Source organism: Emydura macquarii, unplaced genomic scaffold (assembly GCF_026122565.2).
Source record: "Emydura macquarii macquarii isolate MOO-44397 ecotype Brisbane River unplaced genomic scaffold, CSIRO-AGI_Emac_v2 contig_2676, whole genome shotgun sequence".
Lineage (NCBI taxonomy): Eukaryota > Metazoa > Chordata > Testudines > Chelidae > Emydura > Emydura macquarii.
In genome coordinates, this window is record NW_027132813.1 from 31,624,643 (window position 1) to 31,647,690 (window position 23,048).

Below are 23,048 nucleotides of genomic sequence, written 5' to 3' on the forward strand. Positions count from 1 at the left end.
AGAGCCGACGTGGCCGGTGCGGTGGGAGCCGGAGCTGGTGAGGCGCGGCGGCCGGCTCGCTCCGCGCGATCGGTCCCTGCAGCCCCCGCCGGGCGGGATGAGGCGGTGCCGGCTGGGAGCGGCGGCGCTCCTGGCGCTGCTGGGCGGGATCCTGGCGGGGGCCGGCGGCGGCCGAGCCCTCCCGCAGCTCAGCGACGACGTCCCCTTCAGGGTGAACTGGCCCGGCACCGACTTCAGCCTGGTCAGTGCGGGAGCGGAGCGGCCCGGCCCGGCCCGGCCCGGCCGGCGGGTGGGGGAGGGTAAATTAACGTGCGGTGATAGTCAGAGACGGGACCAGATGAACATTTCACAGCAACAGCTCCGCCCGTGTGTGTCCGTATTTAAAGCGCTGGTGTCCTGACAAGGACCCACGTTGATGTGGCTGGCGCCGCTGGCCTGGTCCGTGCGGTGGGAGAGGGCGCTGGGCGATGCGCTGCCCAGCCTCGAAATAATCGTTAGCTACCTTCGAAGTAAGGAGCCTGCCTGCGTGGAGTGCACGAGCGAGAGCGAGAACACAGCTTCGTTTTTCGGTCCCAGGCTGAGTCTGCATGATCGTAGTTAGGAAAATCATCTGTATGTGTAAACAGTACCGTGGAGCTGACAGTCATTGAGGCACAAAGATGGGATCCCAAAATGCCCGAGTTTATAGAAAGACTTTTTTTTCAGCATTAGAAGCATGCGGGGATGTGCATTTAAAAGAAAGGAAGTCATTAATCTCATCTACACTTCTCTTCTTTTATTACAGGCTTTGTTTGGAAAGTGGGTGTGGGTATTGTAAAAGCTCTCTTCAAACAAAGAGGATATTCTGTCTGTCTTGAAGATTTTACAGTCTAGGTAGAAGGAAGGGTACAACATAATTTCCAAATGAACAGGGTGGTGATGGACGTTGTCTTGCAAATTCTCTTTTTTATGAGACAGAGGAGAGGGAATGAGTAAATAGGATGAACAAAAAAGGGGGGTAGAGGAGCATCAGGATTGGGAGAGTTTAGACAAGGGAGAGGAGTAAAAGAAGGCTAGAACAAACTGATCAGAAGACAAACTGTCACTACAAATGGTAAAAAGCAATCTGCTGATGTCCCTGATATCTAGGACCTGAGGCAATATGGGACTTAGCTACCACATTATTTTGATTAACTGGCTTTGTACTTGGGGTTTAGGAATGTATTTGATTTGACAGCATTCTAAAAAAATATATTCATGGAGTTTGTTTTTGCTCTACTTTTAGCCTACAACTGGCGTTTTGTACAAAGAAGATAATTACATCATTATGACAACTGTAGATCAAGAAAAATATAAATGTATTCTTCCACTGATAGCAAACGGAGATGAGGTAAGCTTTAGTCAAGTTGTTGCAATTAACTGAAATTGGAAATGCGACTTATGGCATTGTTAGTGACACATCTGTAAAATTAAATAGAGTTTTCTTCCTTTTAAAATAAAATTTCTCCACAAAATGTTTCACAATGTGGCAATTCTATATTAAACATGTTCGTTAGACAGTATGGTAGTTCTGTTCTGGGTGGGTTCAATGTGAACCAGTCCTGATGTCCTTAATTAGACAAAATGATTGGTGGGTTAGCTAGTCTCAGTTATGTGCCGTATATCCAGGGTTATAGATTCTTATACCATATCCATCACTAATATCTGAGCACCTTCCAGTAGTGCATTAAGAAGTGTGGCTAACATTCTGTATCTCTCTCAGCCTCTCCACAGAGGAACAATTGTCTGTGCAATGTAATGTTTTGTTTTGATAGGGTATTTGTTTTTTTTAGTGTACTTGCAGCTCTGTGTTTGTATTGGAGAAGGTAGGTCAAAATGCACCTTGCATTTGCAATGGAAGCTGGTAATGGTCCTTAGTTCCAGGCATTCATTTCACAGTCTTGGGCCAAGAAAGTTGGGAATAGCTCTTGTCCTCTGCACAGATTAGTTTATCCTTATGGTAGAAAGCTCTGTTGTGCCTGAAGAGTGGAGCTGTCGGCCAAGGTCTTCATCCTGGAGAATTAGGCGATCTTTTAAAAATTGTAGGCTCAGATCATTGAGTGGCTTGAACTTGATGTGATATAGTATGGGAAGCCAGGGTAGAGACTAGAAAAAGACAGGTTTTATGTGCTTGCAGTAGCCAATGTTGCTAGAAAGATGCGCTGCAGCATTCTGTAATAGTTGACTTTCCTAAAGGATGTTCAGGGTCCAGTGCACACAGGAGGGGATGGAGTGTATCACTGAGGCCTGGTCCTAGTCTCCCAGAGGGCTGGAGTCTCTAAGCTAACCAAAGACGATAGCAGCATCAGTGAGCAACTGTGAGAGTTTAGAGTCAGTGAGGAATCCAGGAACATTCCTAAACTGCTCATGGCAGTGACTGATTATGGGTGTGTGCCTTCAATCAAAGGAGAGTGCACCATGGCTGCCAAGTCTTCAAAGAGCTCTCCTCTGTCCACCAACATCGCCTCTTTCTTGTTTAGGTAACTAATAACATTGGATATAAGTGGAATTTAAAGCAGATTGCAGTAGAAAAGGGAGCTCTTGACGTAAGAATCGTGGAGAAGTGGGAAGTTGTGGGGGAAAGCTATTAATGTCAGCTAAGGACAGGAGGGGGAAGCTGTTCTTCCCTTTTACTTTAACTCCTGGTTACAGCCACAGAGGTTATAGCCAATTCTACAGCTACTCCATTACAAGGCAGTTCCCTGGGCAATTCTGGCTGACTAGGTAGGAGCAAAGCACTGTACTGTGAGTTTTCAGAATCTCTTCTTTTCCCATAAAAGTAACTATGGGAAGATTTTTTAATCCAAATAGAGGATATGGTTTCTTCACAGAAGAGGCAGTAGCATAAGAGTGGGCCAGGAGGGAGAAGGTGGAGTAGAAGGAATAGTGGGGATAGGCACGCTATATATCTTCATATCCATGTCAGATAGCCTTCTGCAGCTGCTTCATGTAAAATAGTAGGTGGCTGCTTGTGCCTCTAGTGCAGCCAGCTTGTGGGTTCAGGTCACATGTACCAGAAAACAGGTTCCATCATCAACCTATTGGTCCAAGTTTAGCTTTTCTTCTGTGCCTATTGGCTCCTTCACAGGATCATGCTGCCAAGCCCCATGGCTCTATCAAGTACGTAAGTCAGAGCAGCATGTGGCATTCAGGTGGGCGGAGAGGGGAAGCAAAAATTGAGAGGGCAACAATAAAATAGAAAAGGAAAATCTGACAATAAGAGACAGAAAAGGCCATGAGAGAGAGAAGATGGGGAAAAGGCCACAACTATGCTATAATGTGGTATGCAGGGAGAAGCTGTTGGGATCTGTCCATTTACCAATCCATTGCAAGGGAAGAGGTGGCTTGAAAATGGGTCAGGTTGGAGTCTCACAGACCTTGAACTTTTCATTAGAGAATACTGCCTTAATAGTCCACAACCTTTGAATTAGCAATACGATGTCCATTATAAGTGCTGCAGACACTTCTGCTCTCCTGTCCGTACCTTGTACTTCTACAACAGTAGTATCCAAATAAAAAAAGTTTGTCAAGGACGAAGCATTTGCTAGTTCTAACAGACAGTACAATGGAAATCTGTTTAACATACATGCATGTGTCTTAGTGGCACATATCACAAATCATTTTTCACTGAATTTTCTGCTTTTTTAATATTAGATTCAGATTTCTTTGTTCTGTGAAAAGCTGGTGACAGCTACCTTTATTGTATATTTGCAACACAAATATTGAATTATGAATCAGATGTTAAATGTTTTCAGTGCAATAGAAATTATTCACACCTCGGTTTGAATGCTTGTCTTATTTTGTCATCAGCAGATTGGCGCTAATATATCTAACTATACAAAAAAAAGCCATGTTTCTACAGTTGTTCCAATTCTGTAATTCCTGGATTTGTTTGGTTTCACTGATTTATTTATGACTCTTACACTTTTCCTCAATGTCCCTTTCCAATAATTAAAATTTAAAGATTCTTTTAGTTACCACACTGCATGTTATTAGAGAGAGTGGGGTTTTTTTGTCCGTATTCAAATGAATGATCTGACCATGGTACTTTTAATTTTAATATTGCATATATAACTAAAAATGTAAAAAAATTTTGTTCTAGGAAGAAGAAAAGGATTACAAAGGGCCTAGTCCAGGAGAACTGTTGGAACCTCTTTTCAAACAAAGTAGTTGTTCATATAGAGTATGTTCTTTCTGTTTTCACTCAAATTTGCAAATTACCAGAATAAACTGTCTACATTTCAACCTATTTTAATGTTTACTGTAGTCACCTGTAAATATGTATGAGATTCCATTTGGCAATTAAAGCAAGAATGTTTTCTAAACTTCATTAGCGTAAATATTTAATAGCATTGCTGAAAAATTTGCATTCTAAATTATTGAATAATTGCAGATCTCAGACATTTGAGTTAATGTGATTACAGTAACAATTTGTCAACATACTTCTGCTATACAAGCCATAATATAGGACAACTTGTAGTTACAAGGCCTGCCTTGGATGTATGACAAGGCTAAAAGATAAATGACTCCAGAGACCCCACAAGTTTGCCTTTCAAATATAACATCTTGATATTACTACTTTTTTTAAGTCGCTACATTTTTTAAAATGGCCAGTGAACCCTACAAGTATGATTAGACCAGATTCACTCACCATCAGAATTCTTTCACAGGATGAAATTCACCCAAGTACCAAGGTCCCTCCATACTACTAATCTCTGCATTTGTCCTGGGCAATGTGACCATGGAGCAAGGGAGGGACAACCGCTTACACCATGTGGAAGTGAACTAGCTACCTGCCCCAAGCAAGCAAGCTAGAGGATGGACCAGGGATAGGGCATTTCATATCCATTATTGTACAACTCCAGTGGCCCCACTGAAGTGGCATAAGGAGGGGAGTGGGCTGCAACTAATAATTCAGCATGTAGTCTATAGTAGTGGCCACAGCATATCTGTGCCACAGCCTCACAATCTGGCTCTGGCATGGTGGAGATGCATTTGGCTCTCACCTACATAAAAGATGATTCACCACATTTGTAAATAACACAGTAATTTCACCCATTATGCATATTTGGAACATAGTTAATATCCCTGGAATGCTGGGAAATTCACTGCAGTTTTTTTTTGCTATTTGCATGTTCCATCATCCCTGGCAGGCTTGATTTTGCTACTCATCTGTCAAAATTAAGTCCTAAAGTTTTGGAAAACTTTGATTGATTGTCAGATTTTTGTGTTGCTGATTAAAACATAAATATTCTTTTAGATTGAATCTTACTGGACTTATGAAGTCTGCCATGGAAAACATATTCGTCAGTACCATGAAGAGAAAGAAACTGGCCAGGTATGTGTCTTCAAGCTTATGAGTCCCAAACACAAAATAGAAGAATTTAAAACTGCCGCTTTGTTGCTGAAGTTACCTCAAACGAATTCTGATAGGAATGAACATAAAATGCACTTGAAAGTATATGGGGAAAGTTAGCTGTAACAAACAAAACTATAATTGTATTTGTTTTTGGTTGTAGAAAACAAACATCCAAGAGTACTACCTTGGGAACATGCTGATAAAGAGTCCATTATCAGACCCAGGTTTGTGTCTGTTTTTTGTTTGTGTGGTTTTTGTTAATGCTGATGTATACATTCTGACATTTGTTGTTTTCTCAAAAATATGTTAAACTTGTGTATAGAAAAATGTTCAATGGAAGAGAATAGTAGAACACTGTGGAATGCTACTTTTCCTACTTCGTTGTCTTGTGGTAATTCCCTTTTGGCATCTCAACCTGCCCCATCCTATCAGTTCAAACATACCACCTACAAGAAATCTGCCAACTAATTATGGCTGGGTAGAAGGACAGTTAGGTATAGAACGTACATACAAAATATTAAAAACGAATGACTGTGGTAGTCCTTGGGTACGTCTTCACTGACAGCAGCAAATTCGCCACAGTCAGATCGATCTTTCTGGCTTGATTGAGCAATCAGTAAAGACCTGCTCAATCGGTCAGAAAGTCGACACAAGAAAACCATCCCCTCAAATGGCGTAGTGCTGCATCTCCCATCGGTGCAGTGCAGTGAAGACACCGCGCACAACGGAAGTTAAGTAGTCGACGGGAGTTATGCCAGGTACTTTGTGTAGCTTGCGTATCTCCCGTCAACTGCCACCGAATTCTGAGGTACATGTAGACCAGGCCTTTGTCCTGATCCCTCTGCTTGTATGCTATAGCCTGTTTATTCAGCCTTTGTCTGTTTTTTGTCTTTGAAATTGTAAGTAATTCAGGGCAGAGACTGTCTTGTATATCTACAGTACTTAACAGATTTTGCGTAAAATATAGTGCGCAATGGTAAAACTTGCATCACCTCTGGAGGTGGAGTGGGACCTTAGAAATGTTACATTCTTTTCTGAGTTATTCTGTGCTTTTCCACTAGGTAACAAGTTTATTTTTTTCTGTGGTTCATATGGAGCTGAAATTCCTGTGGCTCTCTCTATACTTGTGCATTAACATAATTGATGCCAGTATAGCCATGCATAGATACAAACAAATCCCAAGACATTGTGGCCTCAATCCCCAGGAGTGCTAAAGCAAGCTTGGTGTAGTTCAAGGGAAGAGGTCAAGTCTCCTTTTTTATCTCCCTAGCAATGATGCTGACTGGAAGCTGACCCTATCCCTGGCACAAGTTAGAGAACCCTAAGTCTGATGTGACCAGTATCAACTTGTAGCACCCAACTGGGGTGCGAATAAACAAGTGGTGATCATCAGCATGCAGTACACTCTAGGTCTGCTTCTCCCTCCCACCAGCATGCTTCCTAAGCCCAGAGAGCGGGGAGAGGCAGGAGGTATAGGCATAGCCTGCTCTGCTATGCCAGGAAAAAAATTCCCTCATTATGAAGAAAGTGCTCAGTTGCCCCTTAGGGCAGCAGTAAGGTCACTTGGCGCTGCTCCAGCACAAAGTGACCTTACCACAAGGCAGGATCTGGCTTGTGTTTTGAGTTCCCAAACAACAGGCATTTTTTGTTTAAAGGCACGCTAACTAACTAGTCATTTTAAAAGAGTTGACTCTGCTTGCTCTGGTCCCCTTTTTAGTGTCTTCAGTTTACAACTACATTTTCCTATTTCCTCAGCTTCTCCCACAGACAGAGGAGATTGAGTAGAGCAAGTGACTGCACACAAAGTGCTGTCAAATACAAAGTAAACAAAAACAATCTTTGAACAAATCTGATTTACGTTAATGATCCATTTAAAAAGAAAAAGATCCTAAGTGACAGACATACCAAAATAAGTAAAAATGGAAGATTAATGGAAGATTTGGCACGTTAAATTAAAAAAGTTTTATAGTACTTTAGGACAAGCTTTTGCCATGTAATATATGACACCATTTTTTTAACATACGAATATATTTCAGGGAAAACCAGTATTAAGCAAATGATAACTGTAATCAAATTTCTCTTGTACCATATTGACATTTTCAATGCAAGACTAACAGCTGGTGTGTTGAGAGGAAATGACTTTATTTCTAAAGTTAAATCTCTTATCTAGCATAACTTTGTATACAATTTCATATCTTTATTATTTTTATATATTTTTAAAAATCTTTACACTTCTCTCATTCTAATATTATTCTGTAGATCAAGACGAAAAGGAAAAGGAAAATCCAAAAGAGGCAAGTGAAAAACATAGCTTTCACTTTTGCCATCAACAATAGAGGCAACTTAAATGTAGATATGATTAAATGTTCACTAACCCAAGTGTGAGTAGAAAACTAAGCTCTTTTCCCTTTTTGATCACTGGTCCAGTTTTGGAGAAACTTACTTGTTCTCTTCCACCAGCGAGTTTCTTGCCCTGTCCAGTCCCAGTCTAGTACACTAGACATTAAGGCTAGGGTGACAGTTAATTTATTTTTTTTAAAGAATCACTTTCTGTGTTGTTGATGAAATGCTAAGTTTTATAAAACCCCTTAGCAAGTCCACAAATCTTTAAATTTAAGACAGATCCATGGTATGTGAGATCATATGAACTCTTCCACTACACATACATGCAATCATGTTCTGGCCTGATAGCACTTATTTCTCTGCTCATCTTACCCCAATTCTATCCATCTATTGCTGAAGGCTCCCTGGGCTTTTACATTATCTTATTAACCCTTGTTTCTCCTAATCTTTACCCATTCACCCATTGCTTTAGCCTGATTATACATTGATTCTTAACTCTCTACTTTCTTCTACCTGTGAAGCTCCTCCCCATTAACTACCATACCCTACCTCTTAGCAACAGGACAAAAAAATCCCTAAATGAAAATGTGATTAAAACATTATTGAACTGTAGAGTCTAACATGCTGTAATGTTTTCATTACAGAGAAGATAAACAGCTCTATTGCCATTTCTAATTCACTTTTTTCCCTTTCCCCTAGATTCCTACAAAGAACATAGAAGGGCAGATGACCCCATACTATCCTGTAGGAATGGGAAATGGTACACCTTGTAGTTTGAAACAAAATGTGCCCAGATCAAGTACAGTGATGTATATCTGTCATCCTGAAGCTAAACATGAGATCCTTTCTGTAGCAGAAGTTACTACATGTGAATATGAAGTGGTCATATTGACACCCCTGCTATGCAACCATCCTAAATATAGGTACAGTTTCCAAATTTCAGCTAACATTTTGGCTCTAATGATCCTTTTGCACATTTAGGGCCAAATTTTCAGTCAGCTTTCTCTTGTGTATAAAAATTATGTCCAGTTGTGGTTCCTTGTGCAAAACTGGACACTTTCACCCTTGCATATGCCTAACATGCTTGCAAATACAGTATTGCCAACTCTTGCAATTTTAACTTGAGTGTCACAATATTTGGAGGATTTCTTAAAGCTCCAAATATTGGAGTTAAGACATTACATGAGAGCCTCAGCTTTTTAAAGGTAAGTTTCCAGCAATGTGATTTCAGAGAAAAATTTAGAAATGTGAAGCAACTGCAGCCTGAAGGCTTCGAAACCAGAAGACAAAGAAGAACCCAACATTTGTTCTCTTTAAAAAAACAAAAAACACAACAAAACGAAGACTTATTAAGCTAACCATGACTTTTCGATGCCTAACTTATGATATTTGAATGCTGTGGGTTGACTGTTCTGCAAATGCCATATGTATATGTGCAAGGCGCACCTATGTATGTATACACAAGGGGACTTAGGTACCTAATTCCTGCTCCCATGTGTACTGAACTTTAGAAATCATGTCCAGTCTTTTGCACGTGCATATTTTATGTACACCTGGCACAGAGGGGGCAGCTTCAGAACTGGCTTCACATTCTATTGCATTGACATTAGGTATTTGCAGACTATAATCCTATTCAAATGGTTTAAAAGCTTTACTAAAAATGTTTAAGATCTCTTGTCAGTATGCATAGATTTAGTTATAGGTTACATTTAAAAAATATGAAAATCAATTAATCCTTTATTTAATAGTATTTGCCGAGACCTGAGTTCAGGTTTCTGTTCCCTACACAAAGAGTTCACATAACACATCCCTAACCAACATCTTACCTGTGATTACAGTCTATGAACTGTCAGCTCTTAGAAGCTAAACAGAGAATCCTAAAATTCAGGTCTTGTCCGGGAGGTGGACTTCGACGCAATGAATATTTGTTTTTAAATGATCTATTTCCATTTAAGTAGCTACATGTTCTGAGATGTGTAAAGACAGATGGTCATTGATATCAATCTAGATATTCTAAAATAGGCTATAAAAGTATTCCCTGGGGTAAGAACTTCAGTCGTGCATTATGCAAACAAAAATACAGTGAATAAGTAGTAACATTGTCAAATGATTGATTTTCACCAACCAATTTTCTAATTTAAATGGCTCATTTGACTTCGTATGCAAGAGAAGCTCTGCTGTAGTTTAGTTTGTATTCCAGCTCTTATTTTAAACCCGCCCAGGCCTCTTCACTTGTTCTTAACTTCCTCCAGTTCCTTGAATGTTGACATTTTCCAGACTTGATCTCCATCTAAATTTGATTTTTGGGATTTTTTTCTTGAGGCTGAATAAAATCAGTTCACCCACTTTTGTATCACTCAAATACTGAAAATGCTCTAATTTAAAGGAACTTTACCCTCAGCTAACTCAAAAAGGGATGAAGATAGAAATTTCAGATTGAGCCTGGTTCAAAGAAAATGTTCAGTAGGTTAGTGTTTAAAGTCTGAAGTTTGGCTCACATGAAGTACCCTTTTTGACTGTTACGGCAGGCAAATTTAATATTCACTACACTCTGAGTTTAGCTCAGCAACATCCTTTAGCTAAAGCAATAAAGCGTTAATAGGCTATTCCAATCTGTAGACAAACTTGGCAGTGTGCACAAGTGTATTATAGCATACGTTAATAAAGTGACTCCAATTAAAGTACCAGACCTCCATTAATAATGGCTGCATTCATGAGCGATTGAGCCAGATAGCCCCAGATCAAGGAAGTTACAAGCACTGGAAGATGGATAACTCAGATTTTCTTCTCAGTGTTTTCAAAAATAATTAAGGAAAAAATTGTGCATGCATCATTAAGGCAGAGAAATTAATCACTCCAAAGTCAGGAAATAGCAGAAGTAAGATTGAACACTTAACATTTATTCAGTTCTTGAGGAGAATGCTTTACAATGTGGCTTCTTCATATGGGCAAAATTGTGGTTTGCCCCCTGCACCTGTTCAGAGGAGAAAGGGAACAACGTACTTTGCTTTTGTGCATCAGCGACACTCACTGCTGCATGTTACTGTACAGTGGAGAAGAACAGCCTCCACTGGCTGCTTCTCCCCCTGTCCCGTGAAGATGAGCAGGCAGAGATGAGGAGTGTGTTGAGGCTTGACTCCACGTCCTAGTACACCAGCTAACACAGCTGAGTTATGGAAGTAAATTGTTCCAGTAATCTAGTGCAGACCACTTCCCTCCCTACCTTCCTCCAACCCTACCTAGAGTAGGTTAGAACCAGGAACTGTTATAAGTTGGCTCTTGGTCTGCTCCTGATGCAGCAGAGCTATCTTAACAAAGCTTACTCGGGGCTAGTGGTAAATACACAGCCTAGTCCTACATTTGTCAAATAGTTTAATGTCAGTGTATTGTGCTACCCAATCAGACAACAGCAATGCTGTTCAGTTATTGATGTGTATAGTTTTCTGTCTGATGCAACTGCATGCATTCTGGCTGGGGGAAGGAGACATAATTGCATAATTTCTGCAGTTACTGCCTAGCAGTACAATATGCAAATCCCTTATCTCTAGCTAATAATAGCTGACGTTCTGAGGAGGAAGGATTTGCATAATGATTGTAGAGTACAATTATCTCCGTGGCTGACCAGTGAATATATACATTGCTCAACTTTGACTGCTATAATTCTGCTCTTGACTCACTCTTAAATTTTCAAACTCTATTTAAGGATTAGATCTGTCCACCTCACCCGCCTCCATTCAGGTGACAAATTAGAAATATTTTAAATATTACATAGAATATTGAAACTGCCAAGAAAGAGAGAAAACTGGGCTGGAAAATTGCTTGTTTGGTTGTACTGTTGGGGTTTTTTTAAAACCACTTTAACTGCTGTTTTTATTTCCTCCCCCATCATCTATGTTCACCACCAAAACCTTTGACGTATAGGTGAGGAGGGCTTCTTGGCCATGAGTGAGAATATTGGATGTCTTGAAAATACATTTAAAACGAACACACAAGAGTTCATTCTCCCAATCAGTCACACTAGTAACTAGCAAGACGAGTGGCACACCTGCTGAGAGCAGCCTACAAGTGGGAGTGTTAAAAATACATATTTCTTTCCTGTAGTGACCTTCATGTTGCTCCCCAAAGTGGCTCGGAGCAGTACGTCAGGCATGAATCCTTTCCCTCCCCACCCATTCTCACATGCTTAGTACTGCAACTGAAGTTGGGGAGTAAGAGCACTCTTTTTAGTGCTAAATCCAATGTAGTAATATATACACTATTTCTTATTTTTGGCATGATCTGTCCTTATCCCTAAGCATGTGAAAATGTTTTATGGGGGGGGGAGAGGGGGAACATGCCTGACAGATGGGAGGAAAGGTGAAAAGAAATATGTAATTGCATTTAATTGCTTGATAATCCTATTTGATTTAGTATCACCATACTCAAACTCTTCAGCCTTCAAGAGTGGAATTTATTCAACCTAGAACATAGTTGCTTCCTGATTAATAAGTAACTTCAGTTATCTCAAAAACAAATTGGAATTTCTTACACATCCTTCTGTATAGTGCACATATTATTGCATAACAAACTCTTATGAGAATAGTCCAGAAAGCCAGTTCCCTTTTTCAAAAGCACCTGAAAATCTATGAAATTGCCAGACATATGTTTACAAAACAGATGAGTATAAAGTAATGTGAAATTGTAGGAAACAGTAATGATATTTTTTGCAAATGTATCTGTCACTTACATACCTATAATAGTATTATTAAAAATATTTCTACTTATATTTAGTGCTTCTAACTTCTTAATCAGGCTTTCCAGCTGCTTTTAAGAGGCCTTCATTTGTATGAAATAAGGAAAGAGCGGTGATATTGTGTCTTCTGAAACCATGTCTTGTAGTTGTCGTCATTCCAAGATGAATTGCCTTTTAGACTAGCATTGCTAAGGGGTTTTTTATAGTTTCATTTTTAAACAGTAGCCCCTCCCCCATGGTTTTGGACCGAGGAATTTACCCTGATGCTTTATAAAGATTGTGTTGTTGAAGATAAGTGCCCTAGAGCATTATGAACAAGTTTAGAGACCAATGTAATTCTCTTGGGTTTGACTAGAGTAAGGTGTGAATTCTTTATTAGAATGAGTTTGTGAAATGTTTGTATGTGTTGGCCATGTGAAGGTTCAATTTTAAAGATTCTTTGGGATTAAATTATAAATTAATTAATGAAATATTAAGTGACAACTTTAAATGAGTAATAGATATAATCTATGTACTGTATGAAAGGTTGTGTAAGAGTCTAGTTTGCATTCAGTTGTTTTTGATTAAAATGAAGACACCATTTTTTAAAGATATATGTATAAGAAGGCTGAATTAAGGCTGAGCATTTAATCTTAACTTTTGGAATTTGCTGACTTTTGAGTGCTTATTTTTTCAGCCTTACAGTTGATTAATAGTGTATGCAAAAATTTCCTTTTTGCAAGGAAGATGTTATATAATTTGAGGAAAACTAAAACAAGCTAGATTGCATTGATTAATTCCTTGGTGGATTTCTTAATAAAGGAATTTTTCAGGTACATGAATTAAACATTCTGACCCAGTAAACTTTTATTTGCTTTACACTACAGCTGAAATTTCTGTTTATAGCAACAACAACAAAAAATAAAACAGATCCTGATCTGACATTTTGCATTCAAAGTTTTAACCTGGAGTGTTAATATGAGTATCATATGAATTTTTTTAAAGCTGAGAACAGGTGTGTGTTGTGACATACCTTAATGTATAGTGGGAATAAGTTACATCACCTGTTTTCATGTATTTGTAACTTGTTTGGACAGGTTCAGAGCTTCCCCTGTGAATGACATATTTTGCCAGTCACTGCCAGGATCCCCACTTAAACCCCATAATCTGGAACAGCTGGAGCAACAGCAAGAGATGCTGAAGATGCCTTTTAGAAGGTTTAAGGAGGTAGGAGTTTTGTAATTTTAAACTGGAAATTATAGCTTTTTAACTTTCCATATTACAATACTTATAACTTTAGATTTAGTGCAATTAGTTCTCTCCCTGATTGTCACTCTGCAAGATTTTAGTGATCTTTCAAGTAGTCTGTGGCAAACCAGCAGGATTTATCAATAACTGCAATCATATTCAAAAAACATATATAGGTCAAAGTTAGGGCTACTAGTCTATAGCCATTGCTTTTTTGATCTTCTCTATTCTTTCAGCTATTCTTAGAGGCAAGTATTTAACACAAAACGGTGAAATAAATGGCTGACCAATTAAGTTCTTGCTCATTTGTCAACTACTTGCCTCATTTGGTATTTATTCTAATGCTAATTAACAGCATACTGAGAAGTATGTGTTTAGTAGAGGGTATTTAGACTCTAAATATGTCTGAATTTTAATTTCAGGAAGAAATGCATTCAGCAAAAGAAGAGAAATTTTCCTCCATCCATAAACCAGTTGCTGTTGGAACCCAACAGTTGCTAACTGTTGGAACAACACATATCTCCAAATTGACTGATGACCAGCTCATAAAGGAGTTTCTTAGTGGTTCTTACTGCTTCCATGGGGTGAGAAATAAACTGTGTACAATAACCTTTATTAAATGCACTTTGTTTCATGTTTCTGTTCTTCATGAACTGATGGTTGAAAAACTTAACTCAGACCTGCTGTGTTTTTCAAATCAGTGTTTTTCTCTTAGTAATTTGCCAGTGACTGCAGCTGGACTTGAAGGTTTTATCTTGACTAAATTGAAAAGCGAACTTAGTTTTTTGCTTTTTGTATTTCCAGTCTTATTTCCAGTCTGGAACTATATTAGAGTAAATCTGCCCAATGTGATACTTCTGTAGTTGAAAGACTATGTTGTGTCTGTGAAGATTTATTCTCGAAAGATCTGAAATGACTTTCATTGTGGTCTTCAAAGTGGATAGCCAGACAGCCTTTCCAGAACTGACATTTCCTATCTCTGAGCCTCAGAAAGGTTTCTGAACAGACTTTAGTCTTTGTCTTGCTTGTCCATTTTGATCAAAATATATTAAGTTAATACTGTACTTAAGAATTTGTCCACCTTCTGAAAGCCACAGCTTTGTACCAATTTGTTAAATGTCTTAAGGGTGTTCTCAGTTGCTAAGTTATTGCTTTAACAGTATTGAAATAAAAAATGTTTATAGAAAGTGGAATAAGAGTCTTCACAGTGATATTACTAAAGGATATCTTTAGGGTTTCAGATTAAGTCCAAATGAAGTTCAGTCTTCTGTAGCAAAGCATGGATGGTGAAATAAATGGGAACGGAAGGTATTAAGGAGGGAAGTCTTAAACACTTCTGTTGGAGACTGAAATGTTAGGGATTGGAAGGGAAGGAAGGATTGTTAAAGTTGAGAGAAAACTTTCTCTTTTGATTCCCACCGGTAAAACAGGAAGTATTGGGAAAGATGGCAGGAAGACATTTGGGAGAGTAGGTAGCAGAGAGAGGAAGTCTGTGGCTACTGCTGCCTCTGAAAGCGGAGGAAATACAAAAAAGATTCAGGAAGAAGACAGAAGGAACACACTACTTTGGGTACTTATAGCTTTCCAGGAGTTCATATGTTGATGGTGCTATTGGTGGCAAATACATTCTTTTTTTCTTGGTAGTCATCTATCCTATTGTAGCTTAAAAACTGTGTGTAATATGGAGAATCATTGCTTTATATAATGTTTCATAATATTTTAACTTTATTCCCATTTCTTTTTCCAGGGTGTTGGTTGGTGGAAGTATGAATTCTGCTATGGCAAATATGTACATCAGTATCATGAGGTATGTTAAATAGCAGTTGCAGTGTTCTGCCACTAGATGGCTAACAGTTGCGTTTATGAATGTGTTCATGAGTTGAGGCAATAGAAATCCACTGTGAATTCTGAAGGTTGCATCTTCCTGCAGATTTTGCTCCATTCCTTAATATTTAACTGTCACTAAAAGTGATGTTGTGACAGGTGCCTTAGAAAAAGCGAAAGGTTTCAGATTCAAAGGTTTGCAGTATCAACTGATGTATTTTTATCTTGTATGTGCAGATACAAATTGAAAGAGGAGCTTTCCTAATTCATCTTAGAGCTCAGACTTGGAAGTACAAAGACAGTTTTAATGCTAACATTAACCATTTACTTGTTGGTCATAATACCAGAAATGTCAAGCTAATATGCTTCTCCATTATACCTGTCACATGATCCATATACATGAAAGAACAGACTTTAGGAATAAAGCTATAGGCTTTTTTTAACTGAGTGGTTGTTACTATTTCCGCACCTCCTTATTAGTTTAAAAGTTTTTGACCCGGTATGTCTTACAGGATTTTCAATATTTTCCTATAAAACGTGATCCATCCCACACCTATGCTTTTAAAAAAAACCCACATCTGAAGGCAAGGCTGTGGATGCAGAGATTTCACGCTGCTTGAGGGAGCATTAACTTTGGTGCAGGTGTCTACCACCTATGGAGCGTGCAGTATGTCTCTGACACCACTGCCTCCCTCTTCTGCTCCCTTCTGCTGGGGCAGGGAAGACCACTATTCCATTATCTCCCTTTCCTCCCCTCAGCTGAGTCACCATCAGTCATGGAAACAGAGGGTATAATTTTGCCCTAAATGTTTATACAATTCTCACTCTCGCTGTTGAAAATGACAATTTTTGGATGACGTTGCAAATACAAGCAGAATTTCTTCCACTTTTGTCCCCAGTTTACTTGTGAAAGCAGATGTTTCACTTTTCGGTTCCTTTTGATCTCACATTGCTCAGTCTTGTACAATCAGCTACTGTGTCTGGGTTTTAGGAAAAGAACTAATTTTACAAGCTGCGCAGCATTGTTTCCTTGCATTTCTTAGCTCTGGTTAGAGCCCTTAAGTGTTCATTCTCATCTTCTCTAATAGTAATTGAGCCTAGATGGCTACTTTTTAAGAAACTTAAGCATATATTTTGGGCCAGTGTACAAGAACTATAATCTCTACCTGAGCTTATTTGCTGTGTGGTGTTTTTGGGAGAGAAAGTCTGGAAGTGGCAAGGAGTACAGTAAATCTGACCAAAAGAGAGGGATTTGGCCTCAAAGTTACAAAAAGCCAGAGGAAATGTTCTTTTCACCAAATCCTCATTCTATCCATCCATAGACATAAAACTTTTAGGGTTTGCCTACACAAACACTTAGTTCCTGGCAAGCTATGGTGTGAATCGACTCCACACTAGCTTTCTGCATACTAACTGTCTGTGTGGAGCCTGCTGATATGCAGTAAGAGTTCATTAGTGTATTTTGATCTAGTCCCGTTTCAAAGTACACTAAACTATGTCTAAACTTGGAATGCTACAGCTGTGTTACTGCACCCTGAGCAAAGTAGCTGGGTTGATCTAATTTTCTAGTGTAGATCAGCCCCTAGATCAAAGCTCACTAACTAATTGTTAATGCATTTCAATAGGGTCAACATGGACAGTTAGCACGCAGCCGGTTAATGTGCAGTAGTTTCTCATCCTAGCTTGCTATGAACTAAATGTTCGTATAGAACAAGCCCATAAGCCATGTATTTTAACCAGTCAAAACTCCTGACTTGACTGGGAGAAATTTTATGACAAATTGGCACAATTTCAGTTTATGCAATAAATTACAGGCACCCCCATTATATCAAATATCAGAAATGGTCCAAACTGCCAATGGTCCAATTCTTGCTCTAGGACAACTCTTCTGCCTGTTGAGGGATACCTGTAAGCTACTGTAGGTAAGTAAATGGGTGCTCTCACAGCTGCTCCTGGTTGCAGTAACAATGTGGTGTAGCCGACAAGATTTTCTGGTTTTTAAAAATTTGACTCCCTAATACCTTTCATCTTTAAAATGTTTTCTCTGCAGCAAGCTCATTAAACTTCATGATACAAGATTTTTATCTTCAGTTGTCCTTATTTTAGGATAAGGAAAGTGGCAAAACTTCTGTAGTTGTGGGTACCTGGAACAAAGAGGAACACATTCAATGGGCCAAGAAGAACGTTGCTAGAGCCTATCATCTCAGAGAAGATGGTATGCAGACAGTTAGGTAAGGGTACAGTCAGTTAGATTTTTGACTGGCTAAACCTTAGATAACATGTTGAAAAGATGGACTTGTCATTTCAGTGCAGTATGTCAGAATTGCTGTTCAAAAACAATTTACTGGGGGGGAGGGGAAGAATATAGTATGTACACCAGCTGACTTTTGTCAACAAAACTCTAGTGTAGACCAGGCCTAAGACACTCATTTTACTTAAAATACAAAAGAAGCTATTTATAATTCAACATCTGTCTCTGGAGTGTGATGCATGGAGAATAGCATCTTTAATCACAGTCATATTTACTTCCATAAAAGTGGGCAAATTAAATGTAACTTGTTAGTGATTTCTTCCCTTTTTCTGTTTGCTCGTATATATTTAAGTTTCTGGTATTTGAGGGGGGGCAGGAATGTGTGAAAGTCTTATTACGCAAATACTGAAAGTAAGCTATGAATAGGGTGACCATATTTCCCTAAACTGAAAATGGGACGCATGGAGCTGGCCTGAGCTGCCTGGCATTGCTGCTCATCCCTCGTGTATATTCCTCTGTACCCCCAGTAGAGCCAAATATCGGAGATGGGGGCAGGGTGGAAGAGGAATGGGTACGGGCTGGGATCTGGCCAGCAAAGCAGGGTGTGAGTACTTTTGGGCTCAGAGCCAGGAAGTGAAATTATTGGACTATGATCCAGTTAGCAGTGTGATGCCCCTTGGGGGGCTGGGAGAACAGAGAGACCGGAAGGAGGCTCCAGGGAGCAGGAGGGACCAAGGAGACTCCAGAGAGCAGCCCTGGAGAGGTAGGAGAAGGCCTGGATGCAGAGCTGCCATTTCAGATTTTGGCATTCGGGGGGGAGGGGGAGACATCTCCTAGTCATTGAGGGGAGGGGGGAGAGTAAGAGGGAAGGAGTGGGGGTTGCTCCCCAGTCATGAGGAGGGGAAGAGCAGCGAGTGATGGGGGATGGGGTAATTCCTGGCTGGTGATACAAAACTTGGGGGATGAACGGGAATGAAACCCTCCCTAAATGGTGCCCCTGCCACAATGTGGCAGAAGTGGGTGACTGGAGGCAGACAGGAGAGGGAAAGAAGCCGGTTGGAACAGGAAGAGGGGGCTGGACAGGGATCAGGGAACTGGCCCCGAAAAACTATGGGTGAGGAGGACGTGAGGGCTCCGGGGACCACTTGAGGTTGCTAGGAGGCCATGCCATGCTCGGTGCCCTGGCACAAGCAGATGCTGTGGGACCCCGTCAGGCACTTCCTACTGGGCAACCCAGCTGGTGCTTGGGCCACACAAATATGGCTCCATGGCTCAGCTGGAGAAAAATTGGAATTAGGGTGGGCCCTGACTGGACTGCTGAGTGAGCACATGACACCTCACTGCTCCCTGATTGGAGCAGGGCATAGTGGAGACCCCTCAGCCTCTGTCTCTCTCTTCTCTCTCCCCCTCCCACTAACATCCCCACTTACCCCTGAACATTTCTCCTGGGGGCTCACCCCACTTTTTTGGCAAAACTAGGCATTTGTCCAAAAAAAAAAAAAACTCAGAATGTCAGGGACAGGGCTTAAAAAGGGACTGTCGTGGCCAAAATGGGATGTTTGGTCACCCTGGCTATGAGTTATGATGATAATGTCGTCCAGAGTGTTCAAATTCTTCTCTAATTCCAAACTTTTCTGGCAGAGTGGTATCTCATTTCTATGGAAATGGTGATGTTTGTGACTTAACTGACAAGCCAAGGCAGGTGACTGTGAAATTGAAGTAAGTTACACTCTTAAGTACACCATCTAGTCATACATTCTGTCTCTTGACACACTGCTAGAGTTCTGTGCTTTTAGAACACTTACTAAAATCATTCCTGTTTTTAGGTGTAAAGAATCTGATTCCCCTCATGCTGTAACAGTATACATGCTGGAACCTCACTCCTGTCAATACATTCTTGGGGTATGTAAATATATAAGCTTAAATTCACTCAGCCCACAGTTCTTTCTAGCTAATAGGATTTCTCAAGGTACATTACTTCAGTTATAGAATTTTTGCATATTTAGTTTTGACTTGGGCCTTTTTAACTTGCATTTTTTGCCAGAGATTTAAAGCTACATTAGACAAATTTTTACTTGACAAAACCAGAATTTCTGCTGCATAAGTTGATGACTCCTCTGCACCACTGGAAGCACTGTAGAAATCTTTGCTTTTTGTTCCTTATTGCTTTTGTAGGATTAGTGATTCAGTCAACCATTGCAGATGGAACACAGAACCCAAACTTAGGTCATAGTTGGTAAGCAAAGGACCACATTTTCAGATACTTTGAAAACAAAATATGTGTATTTGTAAAGGTGGTGTCTGCACATAACAGCTTGAGCTCTTAAACTGATCTTATAATTAATACATTGCAGATAATCTTCAATCAAGCATTCAGAAGCAAATTTAAAATAGCTCTAAATCATTAACATATTAAGCCTGGAAAGAACTAGATCTCAGTTACTTTTTCATCTGCTGTATGGGGCATTCAGCATATTATTAAGCTAGTGGGGTTTTCATACTTCTAACCTCTAAATAAAAACTGATTTGATTTGATCAGGCCTCTGACAAATATAGCTCAATATTGTTTTTCTGAAAATACCAATTAGGCTCATTCTGGTTGAATGAACACACTCTTTGGTAAGATAGCCTAAAGTTAGAGATGGAGATCTAATTCCCTTTGGACATTTAAAATATCTCTCTATGTAGTTGAATTCCATCTCATGAAAAAATTCTAACATCAGAGTATAAAGAGTTGGTGCTCAAATTATTACTTAAAAATTAAATTACAGTAACTCAGTCATCTAGAATTTTCTCTAAAGTAATCTATTTCTAAGTAATTGTAACAAATCTCAATTTCCTAATGAACTGGAAATAATCTGATGTAGTTTCTGGACCAAATACAGTGGTCCATTGTAACCATGCCTAGACTTGCCCAAATTCTAGATCTTGATCCTCCTGATGCACATCAATAAAGATGTTTTTAAATCTTAAACTATTTGTGTATGCTGTGGTTCCTGAAACCTCTCTAATGGTACAAAGTGAATTTACTCAGAATCTTAGAGTTCTTAAATCCATTAACTCATTACTTAAATTTGACTGGCTTTTAATTGCAAAACAGCCAAACATCTTTAAAAGGGAATCTATGAAGTAACAAAACCTTCAGATTTGATTTATATTCAGGTGTTCTCATGTGATGTAGATCAAAAAGAGCCAGTGGCTACTAGTTTTGTGAACCCCACTAAACAAGCAGAATACTTCTAATAGCACTGTAGCTGTTAAGTAATATCAGTCTCAACTCTTCTGACACTATCAGTTATTTGTTTTAAGTTTAAACTGATAAAATTATGTTGGAGCCATTTATTCAGTTTAGTTTTTGAGAACAGTTACAGGTACACTAAGTCCCACTTGCCCTGTTTTTTCTCAAGGGTGGGGAGGGTGAGTTTTATGATAGTTGCCTTAATTTCAGCCTACAGAGATCACCACTTGGCCGGTATCTCCTTGAACTAAAAGTACTAAAGCTTTTTAGAACCTTCTGATCCCAGAGTGGACTGCTCTGACTTCTAGGTGTGACAGATGTGCGGTGAGAGATGCTATTTGCTCAGGAGAAACATAGAATTAGTGTTTTGCTGTTACCAGATCTTCTCCCACCAAGCCATCACCCTCTCTTTAGCCAACTCTTTAACCCACTCTTTTTTTGAGGACTAAAAGTTAATAAGTAACTTTCAAAACATCATGCCTACTGGTGGATTTCAGTGTGTTCTGTCTTTTTGTGGGCCTCAGCCTGTATGCTCTTGAAGATATATTCAGTGCTAGAGTACACAAAAGAAACTATAATTGGCACTAAGCAAATAGAGCAAATCAGTCTGCATTTGTTTTGGGAGGGGAAGACTATTTTGATTTCATTATTGTAAATACATAGTGTGCTTATGGTTTTCACAAATACAAATAACTATTCCAAAGAGTTACAAAAATAGTGATGCTAAAATCAGGTAGTATGCCCAAGTTACTTTCTTACTCATTTTCTGTTCTAAACACTTGACAATATTGTGTTTCACAGTATCTAATATTTGGTGTTGGGGGGGGTCTGTTTGGTTTTTCTCCAGGTGGAATCTCCAGTCATCTGTAAGATCTTGGATACAGCAGATGAAAATGGGCTTCTTTCAGTGCCCAGTTAAAAGGACAATTCAGTCTTTGAATCAGATTCATAAAAAGCCAAGAGACACTTGCCAGTCGAGCTCATGAACCACTTTGTGTATATCTATGTGTATATAAGAGTGATAAACTTTTAAAGATTAAAATCTTGTCTTGCACCTTTCATTTGAACTGAGTATTGAAAGTTCTGCAAAGATGTTGTAGGACATCTTGATCTGTAAGGTGTAAAGCATCAACTTTAATTAAAAACCAAAAAACCCTCAACTGACCAAGGTCCGACTCCAAGTAAAGAGTTCAACGGCTGACCTTTTAAAGAGAAGAGACTAAAAATTGACATCTTGCCTCAGGTCTTCAACAGCCTCTAATAACTAAGCACTGATGGTTTTGTCCTGTTGTAATGTGAAAAGGCAAAATATAACTTCAGCACCTACTTTGCATCAGATTTTAACAGTTGAATTACATTTATATCATAGTCCTCTTCCATGTTACCTTTTCCTTCAACTTTTATTTTAATATCTTAATTTTTCCAGCCTGAGCTGCTTTCTGGGAGTTGTTTCTGCTTTTACAGTGATTTATTGCACAGCATTCCTGCTGAGGTGGGTATTAGTCCCCATTTTGCATATGGGAAAACTGAGCCACCACAGTTGTGAGAAGCCCATAGACATAGCAAGTCTGTGGCAAAGCAACAAACAGAATGTAGCCTTCTGACCTCTGCTGCTTACATGAGTTTAAACTGTGGGTAATATTCCTCTGATGGTCATCATTTCTGTTAAGTACGTGCACTTTTTAAGGATTATCATTGCACTCATCTATCAGCTCTTACTGAAGGATACAAAATGGACGCCACATTTGTTCCTGTCATTCCTAAAGCATCATTTACCCCTTTGGTGGGGCCACTTGAACTGTTAAAGTGAGCATGTGGTAACTTTGTATTAATGTTTAATTATTAATTTCTAGAAGTAAATTAAATTAGCAGCTTTTGAGTATTCAGCCTAACTTAGAACTACGTTTTAGATACCTAACATTAACATTTGTAACCTTCATAGAAATGAAGGAGTGGAAGGGACTTCAGTAGGTCATATAGTCTAGTCTCCTGTACTGAGGCAGGATTAAGTAGGTCATCCCTGACTGGTGTTCATCTAACTTGTTCTTAAACCTCC

The 23,048-nt window shown here is 39.4% G+C and overlaps 1 protein-coding gene across 4 annotated transcripts; it reads left to right on the forward strand.

Moving 5' to 3' along the window:
- The first annotated feature begins 1 nt into the window (after window position 1).
- On the forward strand, window positions 2-22,051 carry ERLEC1 (endoplasmic reticulum lectin 1). 4 transcript variants are annotated; one of them, XR_010923002.1, is made up of 15 exons: window positions 3-241; window positions 1,265-1,369; window positions 4,121-4,201; window positions 5,279-5,356; window positions 5,538-5,601; window positions 7,637-7,671; window positions 8,420-8,643; window positions 13,529-13,658; window positions 14,102-14,263; window positions 15,427-15,486; window positions 17,610-17,734; window positions 19,396-19,473; window positions 19,581-19,656; window positions 19,930-19,990; window positions 21,840-22,051. XR_010923002.1 is itself a non-coding variant. In XM_067565138.1 (14 exons), the coding sequence occupies exons 1-14, from the start codon at window positions 98-100 to the stop codon at window positions 21,909-21,911; spliced, it is 1,434 nt and encodes a 477-aa protein (XP_067421239.1). In that variant the 5' UTR covers window positions 3-97; the 3' UTR covers window positions 21,912-22,051. The 4 variants fall into 4 exon arrangements, 3 of the variants coding, with proteins under 3 accessions (XP_067421240.1, XP_067421239.1, XP_067421241.1); XM_067565138.1 differs by lacking the exon at window positions 19,930-19,990; XM_067565140.1 differs by lacking the exons at window positions 3-241; window positions 19,930-19,990 and adding an exon at window positions 357-509.
- Window positions 22,052-23,048: the final 997 nt, after the last annotated feature.